General features: G+C 61.4%; 3 protein-coding genes across 4 annotated transcripts; 2 read left to right on the top strand and 1 right to left on the bottom strand.

Annotated features, from left to right (window-relative positions):
* The first annotated feature begins 974 nt into the window (after positions 1-974).
* On the top strand, positions 975-4,909 carry GFUS (GDP-L-fucose synthase). The gene is made up of 11 exons (XM_050915762.1): positions 975-1,075; positions 2,128-2,289; positions 2,375-2,489; positions 2,711-2,839; positions 2,915-2,988; positions 3,228-3,361; positions 3,524-3,588; positions 3,797-3,863; positions 3,948-4,027; positions 4,209-4,308; positions 4,768-4,909. Exons 2-11 carry the CDS (start codon positions 2,138-2,140, stop codon positions 4,821-4,823), a joined length of 972 nt encoding a protein of 323 aa, XP_050771719.1. The 5' UTR covers positions 975-1,075; positions 2,128-2,137; the 3' UTR covers positions 4,824-4,909.
* Positions 4,910-5,339: 430 nt separating this feature from the next.
* Positions 5,340-9,208, bottom strand: LOC127029927 (protein brambleberry-like). Of its 2 annotated transcripts, XM_050915759.1 has the most exons (11): positions 8,946-9,208; positions 8,556-8,690; positions 7,947-8,100; positions 7,758-7,865; positions 7,476-7,643; positions 7,213-7,395; positions 7,003-7,102; positions 6,632-6,693; positions 6,284-6,393; positions 5,835-5,917; positions 5,340-5,691 (listed from the first exon to the last, which is right to left on the bottom strand). In XM_050915759.1, exons 1-11 carry the CDS (start codon positions 9,021-9,023, stop codon positions 5,535-5,537), a joined length of 1,338 nt encoding a protein of 445 aa, XP_050771716.1. In that variant the 5' UTR covers positions 9,024-9,208; the 3' UTR covers positions 5,340-5,534. The 2 variants fall into 2 exon arrangements, with proteins under 2 accessions (XP_050771716.1, XP_050771717.1); XM_050915760.1 differs by lacking the exon at positions 7,758-7,865.
* A 417-nt stretch (positions 9,209-9,625) lies between these two features.
* On the top strand, positions 9,626-12,174 carry PYCR3 (pyrroline-5-carboxylate reductase 3). The gene is made up of 6 exons (XM_050915761.1): positions 9,626-9,707; positions 10,251-10,315; positions 10,598-10,777; positions 11,000-11,212; positions 11,346-11,438; positions 11,798-12,174. The coding sequence occupies exons 1-6, from the start codon at positions 9,626-9,628 to the stop codon at positions 11,978-11,980; spliced, it is 816 nt and encodes a 271-aa protein (XP_050771718.1). The 3' UTR covers positions 11,981-12,174.
* Positions 12,175-15,089: the final 2,915 nt, after the last annotated feature.

A 15,089-nucleotide genomic window follows, 5' to 3' on the forward strand; every position in this document is an offset into this window, starting at 1 on the left:
GGTGATGCTGTTTGCAGCGCAGATGAGGGGTTAGCCAGCATGGAGAAGGAGCTTCAGTGCTTCATCCCTGGCTCCACATGTGAGATCAGCCAGGGCGTCCTGCATCATGGGGCGAAAAATAGCACCAGGACTGGAGTCACTCATGGGAGCAGGATTTTGGAGTTGGGAAAGCCCTGGGAGGGCTGGGGACATGCTGGGACTCACCCAGCTGGGAGAGGGGCCAGGCACTTCCATGGGATATGGCTGGTCACACAAGCACAAGGTGACATTTTTCAGTGTGCAGGGGGAAAAAATGACACTGCCCCCAGGAAGGGTGTCCCCAAGGATTCAGCTTTTCTTCAGACTTGCCTGAAGGAAAAGGGCATGTTCCTCTTCCAGGTCTCAGCCAGGAGGAGGGAGAAAAGGAGTGAGAAATCCGTGATATCGTACTGCTCCTCGACATCAAGGCCATATCTCTTTTGGGGGAAAAGTGGGAATTCCCGGCTGGGTCTTCCTTAATCCCATTTTTCAACATTTTAATTTAGAGCAGTGCAAGGCCCTGCCTTTGCCTCGCAGAAATCCCGAAGGAAAAGCCAGCAGGAGTGGGCGGGGGGGTCTTTGAAACCATCCCCCACCCACCGGAAAGCTCTGCTCATTTTAAATCTCAGCTTAAGTGCATTAAAGGTGATTAAGCCTTTTCTCATCGAAATCCCTTTTGACGAGCCCTTTGTGTTAGGGAGGAGGAGAGGGAACGGAACGGAACCTGCGTACCCCCTTCCCTTCCCCTGCACCGCTGCCTGCTGTGTGCAAGCGTGCAACTGCCTGGGCTTGTACCAGCACCCCCATGCAAGCGATGGGGGGTGGTGCCGGTGTCCCCCGGTGCTCTGGCAGCTCCCGGTGTCGGTGACCCCGGGCGCGGACTCCATTTCCCGAGGAGCCGAGCGGCGGCTCCCGGTGACGGCGGCGGGGCGGCAGGAAGAGAGGCCGAGCCCGGCCGAGCCCAGCCGAGCTCCGCCGGGCCGAGCCGAGCTCCGCCGAGCCGGGTCGAGCCGAACGCAGCCGAGCCGAGCCGATTCCAGCCGAGCCCCGTGGCGGGGTGAGAGGGGACCCCCCCCACACCCCCTCCCATCAGGGAGCTTTTGCGGGGGCAGCCTCCGCCCACGCAGGGGTGCTCGGGGCGGGGTGGGGGGTGTGTGTGGGAGTGGGGGGGTCCCCAGAGAGGGGGGACAGTACGGAGGGGAGAGCCCCAAAGGGGTACGAGGGGTCCGGGGGGCCCCCGCGGTGGGCGGCTCCGGGCTGGGATAGGGGCGGCGCTGCGGGAGGGGGGCTGGGGTGCGGGGAGGAGTAGGGTGCAGACCTGGGACTCGGGGTACAGGGGAGGCGTGGGGGTCAGGCCTGGGGTTTGGGGTGCAGGGGAGGTGTGGGGGGCAGACCTGGGTGCAGACCTGGGGTTTGGGGTGCAGGGGAGGTGTGGGTTGCAGACCTGGGTGCAGACTTGGGACTCAGGGCACAGGGGAGGCGTGGGGTGCAGACCTGGGACTCGGGGTGCAGGGGAGACATGGGGGTCAGGCCTGGGGTTTGGGGTGCAGGGGAGGCGTGGGGGGCAGACCTGGGTGCAGACTTGGGGACTCAGGGCACAGGGGAGTCATGGGGTGCAGACCTGGGTCTCGGGGTGCAGGAGGAGATCTGTGGTGCAGACCTAGGGTGCAGGGGGAGATTTAGGGTGCAGACCTGGGGCTTGGGAGAGGCATGGGGTGCGGGGTGAGCCTCCATTTCCAGAGGCCGGGCAGTGCCGTGCGGTGCCGCGTGGCAGGGTCTGGCCCCAGCCCAGGTGCCGCCTGCGCACGGGGAACCTGCGGGCCACCAGCCAATTTCATTAATTAGCAACTACAGCTGACGAGTTTCTGCTGCCCCGGCCCGGCCACGTCGCCGCCAAACACACCGCTTCCGCTTTCCTTTTTGCTTTTGCCGGCAGAAGCGGGTAAAAGCCCCCCCCAAAAAGGATCCCACCGGCCTGGCGCGTGGCTGATGTTCATGGCTGGTGCTCGTGGGTGCCCATGCCGGGGGGGGGGGGGGGGTGTGAGCTCAGTGGTCCATAGCTGGGTGCACCCCGAGGTGACCCCAGCTTAGCCCCCCCACTCCCCGCAGGGTTTTGGCCATGACGGAGGCAGCGGGGCTGGTGCCCAAGCGCGTCCTGGTGACGGGTGGCACCGGCTTGGTGGGGAGAGCCATCGAGAAGGTGGTGGCTGATGGAGAGGGGCGGCCAGATGAGGAGTGGATCTTCGTGTCTTCCAGAGATGCTGACTTGACGTGAGTTGACCGCGTGGGTTTTTGCTTGGAAACCCCCCCGGTCTGCTCCCTCAGCACCGCTGAACCCCAAAATTTCCCATCCTAGGAATGCCGCAGAGACCAAAGCCCTGTTTGAGCAGCACAAGCCCACCCACGTCATCCACCTGGCTGCCATGGTCGGGGGCCTCTTCAAAAACATCCGCTACAACCTGGATTTTTGGGTGAGCACCTGGCAAACGGGTGGTATCGGGGTCCCTGAGGATGCTGCAACCCCCTGCCCTCCCCAAGCCGAGGCATGGGGACACGGGGACTTGGCTTGCTCTGCTGCTGGAGCCACACCAGAGCTCTCTGGTTTCTGGAGTTATTAATGAGTTATCACCCATCGGGTGCAGGGTTTTGGGGGTCCCCACCCCACAGATTTGACAAATCTCTCCATCCCCAGAGGAGAAACATCCACATCAACGACAACGTCCTGCACTCGGCGTACGAGACGGGGGTGCAGAAGGTGGTCTCCTGCCTCTCCACCTGCATCTTCCCAGACAAGACGACGTACCCCATTGACGAGAACATGGTGAGCATCTCCATTCCCGTGCACAGCCCAGGAGAGGTCCCTGCCCTGTTTAACTCTCTGCTCTCCTGTCCCCAGATTCACAACGGGCCACCTCACAGCTCCAACTTTGGCTACTCCTACGCCAAGAGGATGATCGACATCCAGAATAGGTGCGGGGTGGGGGTGGGGGAACACGGGTGAGCCCTTGCAGGCTGCGAGCACCCACCGGTTATCAGGGCAAGGGGAATCCCATGGGACTCCCAGGAATTAAATGGAGCTGGGGAGATACCTGGGCTCAGCAGATGGAGATGCTGCTGGCCGGGGGTCTTCTGGGGACAGCTCTGTGCCAGAGGGGTGGGTGACTGTAGCTGGTGGACAACCCACCTGCACCCCCCCTGCTCTCACCCAGGGGCTACTTTGAGCAGCATGGCTGCCGTTTCACCGCCGTCATCCCCACCAATGTCTTCGGGCCACACGACAACTTCAACATCGAGGATGGCCACGTCTTGCCAGGGCTCATCCACAAGGTCTACCTGGCCAAACGTGAGTGTGGCAGGACTTCTTATGGCTTTTTTTGAGAGGCTTGGGTTGATTTTTTGATTTTTTTTTTTTTCTCCTGCCTGCTCCATGAGCTGCTCTGCAGGGTAGCCAGGGTGAGTGGAGGTGGCTCCGATGCTCATGGACACGCTCTCCTTCCTCCTGCAGAGACCGGCTCTGCTCTGACTGTCTGGGGCACGGGCAAGCCCAGGAGACAATTCATCTACTCCCTGGTACGCGTGGCCTTGGGGAGCACTCACCTCCCACAGCTTGGGGGAGGCAGGGTATGGGTCTGGGGGGGGCGGTGCCCAGACCCCAGCAGGGTCTGAGCCCACCTGGGTTGTCCTGGGCAGCTTTGGCCACCCTCAGGGTTGGGTCCCCTTGTGATGGGAGGGCTGGGGGACAGCAGCCACCCCGCAAGAGCTGTCTGCCCCTCTGCAGGACCTGGCCCGGCTCTTCCTTTGGGTCCTGCGGGAATACGATGAGGTGGAGCCCATCATTTTGTCAGGTAAGCCCTGTCTGCCCCCCTGCCCCCCCCCAGCCCCTTTTCAAGAGGATGGGGGAACAGCCATGATCATGCCCTTTTCCACAGTGGGAGAAGAAGATGAAGTCTCCATCAGGGAGGCAGCAGAGGCAATTGTGGAGGCCATGGACTTCAGGGGAGAGCTTGTTGTATCCTTCACCGCAGGGCGGCCCCCCATGCTCGCAGGGCTGCTGCAGCATGGGGGCACCCCACTTTCCACCAGCGGCTACAGGGCTCCAGTGGAGATGCTGTGGGCCAGAGCCAGGACACAGTGGGGCAGAGCAAGACCCGTTTTTCCCCTTTGGTTTCCCTTAATCCTTCCCGTCCCAGTTTGACACCACCAAGGCAGATGGGCAGTTCAAGAAGACGGCCAGCAACGCCAAGCTACGGCGCTACCTGCCTGGCTTCCAGTTCACACCGTTCAGGCAAGGTGAGATGGGGGGCTCCATGAAACAGAGATCCTACCCACTGCAATTAGCCTTGGTGGCATCAGGGTGGTCCATCCTTTCAGTACCTAAAGGGGGCTTCTAAGAAAGATGGGGACAGACGTTTTAGCAGGGCCTGTAGTGATAGGACAAGGGATAATGGTTTTAAACTAAAAGAGGGGAGATTCAGACTAAATATAAGGAAGAAATTTTTTACAATGAGGGTGGTGAAACACTGGACCAGGTTGCCCAGAGAGGTTGCAGATGGCCCATCCCTGGAAATGTTCAAGGTCAGGTTGAACGGGGCTCTGAGCAACCTGATCTAATTGAAGATGTCCCTGCTCATTGCAGGGTGGTTGGACTAGATGACCTTCAGAGGTCCCTTCCGACCTAAACCATTCTATGATTCTATGAACAAACTGCATCCCTAATCCCAAAACCCATCCCACCTTCTCCCTCCCCAGCCGTGAAGGAAACCTGCGCCTGGTTCAGCACCAACTATGCCAATGCCAGGAAGTGACAGGCCAACGTGGCACCGGGATCGGCATGACCTGGTACCCGGCATCATCCTCTTCAACTCAGGGTTGTCCTTTGCTGGGGCAGAGGAACGGGGCTGGGGGGGTGACAGTGACATTTCCAAAGTAAAAAGGGGGCCAGAGCCCAGGGAGCAGACCCCACGTTCCTGCCCGCTGCTGGGAGTGGTGCAGGATGCCCAGGGCAGAGGGGAGGAAGGTTGGGGCACCCCAAAGGTGCTGGGACCCCAGACTAGGTGGTAGCAGCCAGCTGGAGCTACCACCACCGCCTTGGCTGTGTCCAAGAGGCTGGCAGCTCTGGCTGAGCTGTAACAGGCTACACTGCTAATTACCTGTAATTAGGCTGTAATAAAGGGAAAAGGTGATCAGGGTTCCGCTGGCACAGGAATGGCAGACAAGCATTTGCTGTTGCTTCCAGTACATGGGGATGGTCCCGAAGCCCCCAGCAAAGCCCCAGCATCAGGATGGGTGGGTGGGGGGACCAGAATGAGGAATGCTCCAGCTGTAAATATGGCATTTATTAAAATACATGCAAACAGCATAAAACTGGTGGGATGAGGAGCGTCTGCCCCACAGCACGGTCCTGTACTCATGTCGAACGGCACCCTTAGGGTCCTGAGCACCACCATGTGTCCTCCACCAAGAGCTGGAAGAGCCAAAAAAGGGTTTTAAAACCCCTCTGGGAAGGGGGTAGAGGATCAAGCACGGGGGGCCAAGTCCATGGTCAAGCCGCTGCACGAGGCTCGACCGGTGGTGTGGACGTGGCAGAAGTCCTGCCCGGGGATGGCTTTCTTCCGGCATCGCTGCCCGGCCTTGGTGAGCCCCTGGCATGGTGACCGTGGGGACAGCAAGGACCTAGAGAGGAGAGACCCATCAGCACCCCAGGAAGCCCCCAATGGGGCTGTCCCCCCCCACTGTCAGGTCACTGGCTGCACCCCAAGGTGACACCAGCCCCTGGTGTCCCTGGAGAAGGGATGTGCTCTGGGGTTGGTACTCACACATTGCTGGCCAGAGACTGGCTCGGGCTGCAGTGTTTGGGCTCCCAGTGCTTCCCAGCACCCAGAGCCGGCTCCAGCATCACCTGGTTGGGGAATAAGAGGTTTGGCAGGGCACCCTCTGTCCCCGGTGACCCTCCTGTCCTGCAGGAGATGTCCCTGGTCCCCTGAGGACATGTGGGTCCTACAGCATGGGTGCCTTAACCATCCATCCTTGGAGGACACCCCCTCCACCCAAGAGTCCTACTTGGGTGTCATGTCCCCACAAGCGCTGCAGGACCAGCCCTGGGCCCCTCTCCCAACAGGTTGTCCAGCACCCAGAAGCGCAGTCACGATGACACCCCAGCCCTAGAGGACCTGACCCTCAGGGGGACCCAAGTGGCCCCCAGGAGCAGGATCTGGCCCAACCTGGGGACATCCCACCCAGCACCTATCCCCAAGCTCAGGCTTACCCCACATGAACTCAGCTTTGTCCTCCAGCCGCCGGGGACGGGTGACACCCACCCTGCTAAGCCGGGGAGATCCCCTGCCGTCGCTGGGGGCTGCTCCAGGCACGAGGGCTCTGCAAGAACATGGCATGGGTGGTGACACACTCCCAGCACTGCTGTCCCCAGGTGTTGGATGGGGACACCCTGGGGTGGTGCACATGCCCTAGCATAGCTTGGGGACACTCTGGGGTAACACACACGCCCCAGCACAGGATGGGGACGTGCTGGGGCTTCAGACCCCTGTCCTACAGCCACCACATCTCCCACCTCATGGTCATCTCTTCCGTGTCCCCCTGCCCGGCCGGCTCTCACCTTGCAGGCAGCTGATCTCCATCCTGTCCAGGTCCTCCTGCAACAGCTCCATTGCGTGCTCCCTACACGGGAAGAAGGAAACCTGGAGCTCCATCACCTTGGTGGCTCCTTCCTCACCCCCATTGCGATGCCAGCCCCCTCTCCAGCCTCCCCACACCCTCCTCCAGGCAGAAATAGGGCAGGGAGCTGGGATGAGGTGTCCAAAAACTGCCGGCAAGCCAACAAGATGTGTCCTGCCGCCTCCTGGGGACCAGCAACCCACCCTGGGGACCTCTGCCAGATGACAGCAAGATGGGACATCCAGGATGGGTCCTAGCAGCTCCCAAGGGTGCCATGCCCATGCCCCTTCCCCTCCCTCAACCATCTCCTACCTGTCCGGGGTGGAGGTGAGCCGGTGACGGGGCTCCTCCCGGGGAGGCACCAGCCAGGATCCCCCAGCACCGTGGCGGGCAGACGCCACCAACCACTGCCCTGCGGGGAAGTCGAGAGGGTGGGAGACAGCAGAGTACCCCCAGCCCACCCCTGTAGCACCCCCAGGGTGGTGTGTCCCCAACCAGGTCCCCCCCTAAAACCATCCCCACCTGCCACAGCAAGGGCCAGGAGAGTGGAGAGTGCCGGGATACCAAGGAGCTCGCTGAGGGTGCTGGAGGCAAGGAAGAGGAGGAGGAGGATGGCACGGGGCGGCGTGGGCACCAGTAGCGCGACCAGCAGCACAAAGAAAGAGCCGTGTAGGATGCAGGTGGAGATGGCACCTGGGCTCCGACCTACAGGACGGGAGCAAGAGCCCCACATTGGCACTCTCCAGCACCCATCCACCACCCTCCAGCACCCATCCACCGCTCACCGGCTGGGTCAAGGATGGCATGGAGGTGCTGCAGACTGTTCTCCAGCCGGCTCCGTGCACCCTCCACTGCTGCCAGCATCAGCCCCAGGCTCTGGTTGACCCTCCGCAGCTTCTCCATCACCTCCTCCATCCAGCGCTGCTGGGCCAGGAGACGGGCCAGGTCACTCTCTACACACAGAGGAGATGGATACGGCGTTGGGATGAGCCTCTCCGCTGGGAGAGCTGCACCCAGAGGTGTCCCGGTGCAAAAAGAGCCGGGAACAGGGTTTGCCGTGTTCCCACCTAGTTGGGAATAGATGTCCTGAGCTTTTTCCTGTGCGTGGTGGAGGTCGGACAGGACAACTCGGTGCCCTTCCCGGAGCCCCATGGCCCCACGGCTGCTCATGTTCCCTGTAGGGAGGCACGAGAGGTTGGGTTCGTCCCCAAAGCGGGACACAGGGACGTAGCAGCATCCCAGCCAGCGGCTCTTACCCATCCGCTGGGTGATGTCCTCCATGAGCTGGGCCACCCGGTGCTCCCCGCTGGCGATGAGGGTCTCATCCAGTGCTGGCTGCTGCAGGCTGAGGTGGACGGGGTTCTCCAGTCTCGGCCGCAGCCACCCGGCCCGCTGCTCCTGCAGCTCCTCCTGGGGTGAATATTGGGGTGGTGGTGATGGGGGGTGGGCCCACAGCCCCCCACAAACCATCACCCCATGGCGATATTCACCACCACATACCAGGTGGATGCTGGCTCTCCCCATGGGCACCCCCTCAGCATCCCAAAATGAGCCCCCAGTGTTTAACCTCCATCCCATGGTGCCGGGGAAAGAGACTTCGGAAAAGCCTTTGGAAGCGAGCAAGGCTGGGGGTGGGAAGGGGATCAGGAGCAGAAACCTCCATCTGCCATGGGGGAAATGGGCTAAACAGGGCTGGTTTTACCCCAAAATGAGGATGAGAGGCTGAGCAGAGGTGGCTGGGTGCAGCTCAGGCTCTGCGGCTACAAAGTTTAGGATTCTGGGGGGGGAATTGCATTGGATTACTACAGGATTTGGGGAGGAATTGGAGAAAACAGGATTTGGGGTGCCCTGTCCCAGCACCTTACCGTGCCTGGTGTGCAGGGGTATGTCCGGCGACCCTTGGCGCTGGCCTGGCAGTTGAACAGATCCACCCCCAGCTTGGGTGCCTCTTCCTCCTCCTCACTCAGGTCGGCACAGGGTGACTGGAGCCGCACCACAACCTGGCAGCAGCAGTGTCAGCAGGGCTCAGCACCCATGGGTGCTCCCAGCACAGCCAGGGTGGGGGTACAGAGGGGTTGTTTTTTGGGTGTGATATAAGGAGAAAGGTGTGAGCCCACCCCAGCACTTGGCCTTTGCCCCCCCAAAACCATCCCATGTCACCACAGGGCACCCCACACCAGGCAAAGCAGCTGCACAGGGTGGGGGTCCCCGGGGACCCCCATTTCCCAACCAGGGGAGGAGCCCCACGGCCACACCTGACAGCAGCAGGAGTCCAGGGGTGACAGCTTCCAGCACATGGCTTCAGCCTGGAACCGGTCGTCACCCGTGATCATCTCGAAGGGGACGTGTGGGGGGATCCCCAGCTCCAGGGGATCCCCAGCTCCGGGGGGACATCCACCTCCTCTTGGGGGGTGCCGAGGCCCAGCCACCCAAAAAACCCAGTGGTGGCACAGAGGAGCAGCAGAGCCCAGCAACTCCAGGACAGCATGATGGGGCAGGGGGGGAAGGGTCCTGCAGGGAGAAAAGGGGTGGGGAGCACCCCGATGCCAGGAGCAGCCCCCCCCCCCAAACCCAGGGAGAGGTTTGGAGGACCCCTCCATTTAGGGGACCCACCACACTGGGGGAGGGGGGGGGGAACGCCCTCCCCCCTCCAGTACACCCAGGGGTACCAGGGGCCTTGGCCACAGCCCAGCCCCAGGGCGCTGGGGACCGTCTCTCCCCTCCCCCCCCCCCCCGCGGGGGGGGTCCCCCCACGCGTGGACCTGAACGGCTCCGCCCCGGACGTAGCCACCACCCCCCCACACACACGTGGCGCCCCCGCACCTGCGCAGATGCCCACCCCTCTCCCAGGCCCCGCCTCTTATAGCCAGGCGCCGCCAATGGGCGTTCGGGGGCGTGGTCTGGAGGGGGCGTGGTCCGCGCGGCGACCAGCGCGATGGAGGCGGCGGAGCTGCGAGTGGGCTTCGTGGGCGCCGGGCGAATGGCGGGCGGCCTGGCCCGGGGGCTGCTGCGGGCAGGTGCGGGCAGGTACAGGCAGGGGGGTGCGGCCCGGGGGTCCCTGTCCCATAGAGCGATGCGGGGACATGGGGACAGTTCTCTCCTGCCCTCCCTGGGGTCCCTGCCCTATAGAGCAGTGTGGGGACATGGGGACAGCCCTGCCCTGCCCCCCTCCCCGGGGTCCCTGCCCCACAGATACTGGGGGCACAGCCCTGTCCCTCCCCCCCCAGGTGTCCCTCGTTGTCCCTGCCCCATAGCACAGCGTGGGGACAGTCCTGCCCGTACTCAGAAGCTGGGAGATGGCCCCTGCTTTTGGGGTCACCTCCCTTGTCACTGCACTGTGGCACAACGGGGTGCCCACAGCCGTCCCCATGGGGTGCTCATGCTGGACTGGCAGGATCCGGCCCCAGCCCCCTTTGCTTCGTGTCCGCCAGGCTGATCGGGCTGGGGTTGGAAGAGAGGAGCGCATCCTGGCTGAGATCGGGGTGCCTGGGCTGCGCTGGGGTGTCCCCACCACCCTGGGGCCACCCCAGCCGCTCACCCCGTTCCCTGTGTTCCCCAAGGGAAGGTGCCAGCCAGCAGCATCCTGGCCAGCGCTCCCTCGGACAAAAACCTGGACGCCTGGCGGGTGAGTGGGGACGCGGGATGACAAGCCACCCCGTTCGATGGCCGCGGCAGTGGGAGTCATGTTGGGGTGCCCCTCGCCATGATTTTGGGGCACCCTTTCCCCCCACGCAGGGCTTTGGCTTATCCTTCCCAGATCTGGGTGAAATCCAGGCAAAGCCTCGGTGGCTTTGCGGCCGGAATGGGTCCCCAAGCTGTTTCCCTGCATGAAAACGTGTGCCTTACCCATGGGGGTGCCGGGGGTGGGGGGTGCTGGGCTGTGACACCTCTTCCTGCCCACGGGCAGGAGTCGGGCTGCCGGACCACGCATTGCAACCTGGAGGTGCTGCAGGAGAGTACCGTTGTCTTCCTGGCCACCAAACCCCACATCCTGCCAGGTGTCCTGCAGGAGATCCGTCCTGCCGTGGGACCCCACCACATCGTTGTCTCACTGGCGGCCGGCGTCACCCTCCAGACACTGCACCGGGTGAGCCTCTTCCTCCTCTTCCTCCTCCTCCCATTTGCACCCAGGCCCGTGGAGAAGGACACGCCGCTGTAGCTCTGTCCTGACCCGGGCTGCATCCCCAGGTCCTTCCCCATGGACCACGCTTCTCCGCCAGCCCCAATGGGAGATACCCACCGGTATCTCAGGGCACCCTTGGGTGCTGCCCGGAGCTGGCACCTCTCTCCCATCCCTGTCTTTCCCCAGCTTCTCCCCGCCGGGACCAAGGTGCTGCGGCTCATGCCCAACCTGCCGTGTGTGGTGCAGGCAGGGGCTATGGTCTTCGCCCGGGGCAGCAGTGCTGGTGACGGGGAAGCCGCCCTGCTGAAGAGCCTGCTGTCCTCCTGCGGGCTGTGCGAGGAGGTCCCCGAATCCTACATCAACATCCACACCGGCCTCAGCGGTAGCGGGGTGGCCTACGTAAGCACCCACACTCGGTGGGCACCGGCTCACTGGTGGGACACAGGATGCTGGCAGAAATCCCACCCGTGTGGGGTTGGGGTTTGGGGTCCCCCCTTTTGCCGTGCTCACCCCTGATGCTCTTCTCTCCCAGGTCTACCTGTTTGCCGAAGCTTTGGCCGAGGGAGCAGTGAAGATGGGCATGCCGGGCAGCTTAGCCAGCAAGATCGCAGCTCAGACGCTGCTGGTGAGTCAGTGCCGTCACTCGGGGACACCCAGCATCGCTCCTCTCTCTCCTGCCCCGCAGCTCCCACCTGGCTCGGGCACCCTGTCACCATCACTGCCCTGGGCTCTGCAGCACCCGGCAGGGTGGCAGAGCGAGGGAGGAGGTGCTGGATGGTGTCCTGCCTCAGTTTCCCCTCTTGAAACTGAAGACGAGGCCACCAGAAGACAGCAAAGGGCATGGCAGTGGGACAGATGCTTCAGCACCTTGTCCCCCACCGCAGGGGTGTGGGCAATGGGAGGATGCTGCCATCCAACCCCTGGGCAAGGAGAGGGGAGGTTTGGGAGGTCCCCTTCTCTCTGACCCACCCTGGTCTCCCATAGGGTGCAGCGAAGATGATGCTGGAGACGGGGGAGCACCCGGCGAAGCTGCGAGGAGACGTCTGCACGCCCGGGGGCACCACCATCCACGCGCTGCACCAGCTGGAGAAGGGCGCGCTGCGGGCCACCGTCATGAACGCCGTGGAGGCGGCCACCAACCGGGCATGCGACATGGCCAAGGACTAGCAGCCTGGCTGGGGATGAGACCCTCCGTCCTGTCCCCCGGGGGACAAGAGGGGCATTGGGGACCAGACTGAACCCCTTCAGGGACCCCGACATCCCCGGGAGATCCTGGCCGGGGGTGGGAGATGGCGTGGACCCACGCTCACGCCACGTGCTACTTCTGCAGGGCTAGGACCAAATAAATGTGGGCAGCACAATGGCAGGCTTGGCTCTTTCTGGTCCCTTCAGTCCTGGGGGGCTACTGCACCCAGCATGGGGTCACCTCCACGGGGAGGTGACAGCCATGGGTCCCTGGGCCGGCAGGGATGGAGCTGATGCCACGCTGGCTCTACGCCCACTGGCGCTGTGCCGGGATGTATGGCACTGGGGACAGGGTTTTGGGGACGAGGTGATCCCAAATCAAGCCTGCTGGGGTTGGGCAGAGCGGCTGCATCCCTGCGGCAGGAGGCAAGGACCATCGCAGGTGCCATGAGGATGTCAAGGGACCTTGAGAAGTGGGGAGCTGGCAGGATGATGCTCTGGGGGTGAGCACAGAGAAAGGCTTTGATTTCCCAACTTGATGCCGAGCAGGGGTGCTTGGTGCTTGGGTTACATGTGGGCAGTGATGCCCGCTCCTCTGCTTGGCTCTGGAGGTGCGTGCACGAACCCGGAGCTGCTGTCCACATCCCAGAACCACGGGCGAGAAATCAACCAGCCGAAAAACCTCCACCTCCCGCCCCGGCCAGGCACCAGCGTCGCACCACGGTCCTGCAGACAGGTCCCTCTCCGGCAGTGAGGCGGCAGGATGGAAGCCCAGACCTGCTCTCGGCCCCGAGGTGCTGCACATCAAGGGAGGAGAAACTCAAAGCTTGCCTATCTGGAGAGGATCTGAGCCTTTTGCATGCCCTAATTAAGCTTTGTTTGCCTGCCGGCACCTGCATGGATGCAATTAGCAATGATTTGCGAACCGCTTTGAAGATGAAAGGCTTTTTCCAGGCAAAACATCGCTGGTGAAACAGCTGGATGCTGAGCCTCCCGCTCCTATGGCTTTGACCCCGTCCCCAGGGATGCTGTCACCCCAGATGCCAGTGGCACCAAGCCAAGGGAGATGCCGCAGCCCTACGGCTCTGCCGGGTCAAGCCAAGGCATGACCTCCCTGGGTACCTTCTCGAGGCACCTAATTAATTAGCAAAGCTGCACAAAAGCCGGAAACGGAGCTCAAGCCTGCCCGTCTCTCCTGCCCATCTCTACGCTTCGCCGTGTAGCCAGGGAAGGGGCTCATGGCACCTACATAATGCAAGGAAGCAGTGGTCCTCAAGGTTTCCAAGCCACCTGGTAGCTCCTTTGTCCTTCTTCTGCCTGCTTTTATCCCTGCCCTGTCCCCAGGTCCCACCCAAGGTGATTCAGCCAGTCTCTCCGAAATATGCAGCCTTCTGATTTCATTCTTGGGCGTCTCCATCTCTTCTGTGTCCTCCACATATCTGGCCAAAAAGCCTTGGCCAAATCCAGCCCCACTGCTTGTGACGCAGCTGACCCCAGCCCTTGCCCGCTCCCCATCTCTGTGCATCCTCCTAAAGGCTTTTGAGCTCTGGATTTTCAGGTTGTCTTTCAGAGAAGCGGCACGTTCAACCCCAAAGCCAGGATGCTGATGACCTTCATCATTTTGCTAAGCGCTAGTTTTAACAAAAATGGCTTAAATTCCATTAATTTTATAAGAAAAGCCAGCACTCGCTGCAGGTGAATTATTGCTACTACCTTACTGCTAGTACTCCTGCCTTCAAGAGAAGCATCTCATCCTGCCCGGTGAGATCATGGAGCAGATCCTCCTGGAAGACATGTCGAAACATGTGAAAGGCAGGGAGTTGATTAGAGACAGCCACCATGGCTTCACCAAGGGCAAATCGTGCGTGACAAAGGTAGTGGCCTTCTACGATGGAGTGACAGCATTGGTGGACAAGGGAAGAGCTACAGATGTCATCTACCTGGACTTCTGTAAGGCCTTTGACGTGGTCCCACACAATGTTCATGCCACTGAATTGGAGAGAGAAGGGTTTGATGGATGGACTGTTAGACGGATAAGGAATTGACTGGATGGCCACGTCCAAAGAGTTACAGTCAATGGCTCAATGTCCAAGTGGAAACCAGTAATGAGTGGTGTCCCTCAAGGGTCCGTACTGGGACCAATACTATTAAATATCTTCATCAATGACATAGACAGTGGGACTGAGTGCCCCCTCAGCAAGTTTGCAGATGACACCAAGCTGAGTGGTGCAGTTGATTTGCTTGAGGGAAGGGATGCCATCCAGAGGGACCTTGACAGGCTGGAGGAGTGAGCCCACATGAACCTCATGAAGTTCAATGAGGCCAAGTGCAAGGTCCTGCACCTGGGGTGGGGCAGTCCCCAGTATCAATACAGATTGGGGATGAAGGGATTGAGAGCAGCCCTGTGGAGGACTTGAGGGTACTGGTGGGTGAAAAATGGGACATGAGCCGGCAATGTGTGCTCACAGCCCAGAAAGCCAAGCGTCTCCTGGGCTGCATCCCCAGCAGTGTGGCCAGCAGGTCCAGGGAGGGGATTCTCCCCCTCCACTCCGCTCTGGTGAGAACCCCACTGGAGCACTGTGTCCAGCTCTGGGGTCTCCAGCACAAGATAGCTGTGGACCTGTTGGAGCAGGTCCAGAGGAGGCCACAGAAATGATCAGATGGATGGAACACCCCTGCCATGGAGAAAGGCCAAGAGAGTTGGGGTTGTTCAGCCTGGAGAAGAGAAGGCTCTGGGGAGACCTTCTTGCAGACTTTCAATATAGAAAGGGGGCTGATTAGAAAGACAGGGCAATAGTTTTAAACTGGAAGAGGGCAGATTTAGACTGGATGTAATTTTTCACGATGAGGGTGGTGAGACACTGGGACCAGGTTGCCCAGAGAGGTTGTGGATGCCTCATCATTGGAAGTGTTCAAGGTCAGGTTGGATGGGGCTGTGAGCAACCTGGTCTAGTGGAAGGTGTCCCTGCCCATGGCAGGAGGGTTGGACTAGATTATCTTTGAAGGTCCCTTTCAACCCAAACCATTCAATGGTTCGATGTTCTCACCTCCCAAACCAGGCCAAACGGTGCCACGAGTGCACCCAGGCTGA

Source organism: Gymnogyps californianus, chromosome 2, assembly GCF_018139145.2.
Source record: "Gymnogyps californianus isolate 813 chromosome 2, ASM1813914v2, whole genome shotgun sequence".
Taxonomy (NCBI): Eukaryota; Metazoa; Chordata; class Aves; order Accipitriformes; family Cathartidae; genus Gymnogyps; species Gymnogyps californianus.

Coding starts and splice junctions, on each gene's coding strand:
- GFUS (XM_050915762.1), top strand. CDS start 2,138: ATGACGGAGGCAGCGGGGCTGGTGCCCAAGCGCGTCCTGGTGACGGGT. Junction 2,490..2,710: donor GCTACAACCTGGATTTTTGG/GTGAGCACCTGG, acceptor CTCCATCCCCAG/AGGAGAAACATCCACATCAA. Junction 2,840..2,914: donor ACCCCATTGACGAGAACATG/GTGAGCATCTCC, acceptor TCCTGTCCCCAG/ATTCACAACGGGCCACCTCA.
- LOC127029927 (XM_050915759.1), bottom strand. CDS start 9,023: ATGATCACGGGTGACGACCGGTTCCAGGCTGAAGCCATGTGCTGGAAG. Junction 7,644..7,757: donor GGACATCTATTCCCAACTAG/GTGGGAACACGG, acceptor CTCTGTGTGTAG/AGAGTGACCTGGCCCGTCTC. Junction 5,918..6,283: donor CAAAGCTGAGTTCATGTGGG/GTAAGCCTGAGC, acceptor TTCCCCAACCAG/GTGATGCTGGAGCCGGCTCT.
- PYCR3 (XM_050915761.1), top strand. CDS start 9,626: ATGGAGGCGGCGGAGCTGCGAGTGGGCTTCGTGGGCGCCGGGCGAATG. Junction 10,778..10,999: donor CCCTCCAGACACTGCACCGG/GTGAGCCTCTTC, acceptor GTCTTTCCCCAG/CTTCTCCCCGCCGGGACCAA. Junction 11,439..11,797: donor TCGCAGCTCAGACGCTGCTG/GTGAGTCAGTGC, acceptor GGTCTCCCATAG/GGTGCAGCGAAGATGATGCT.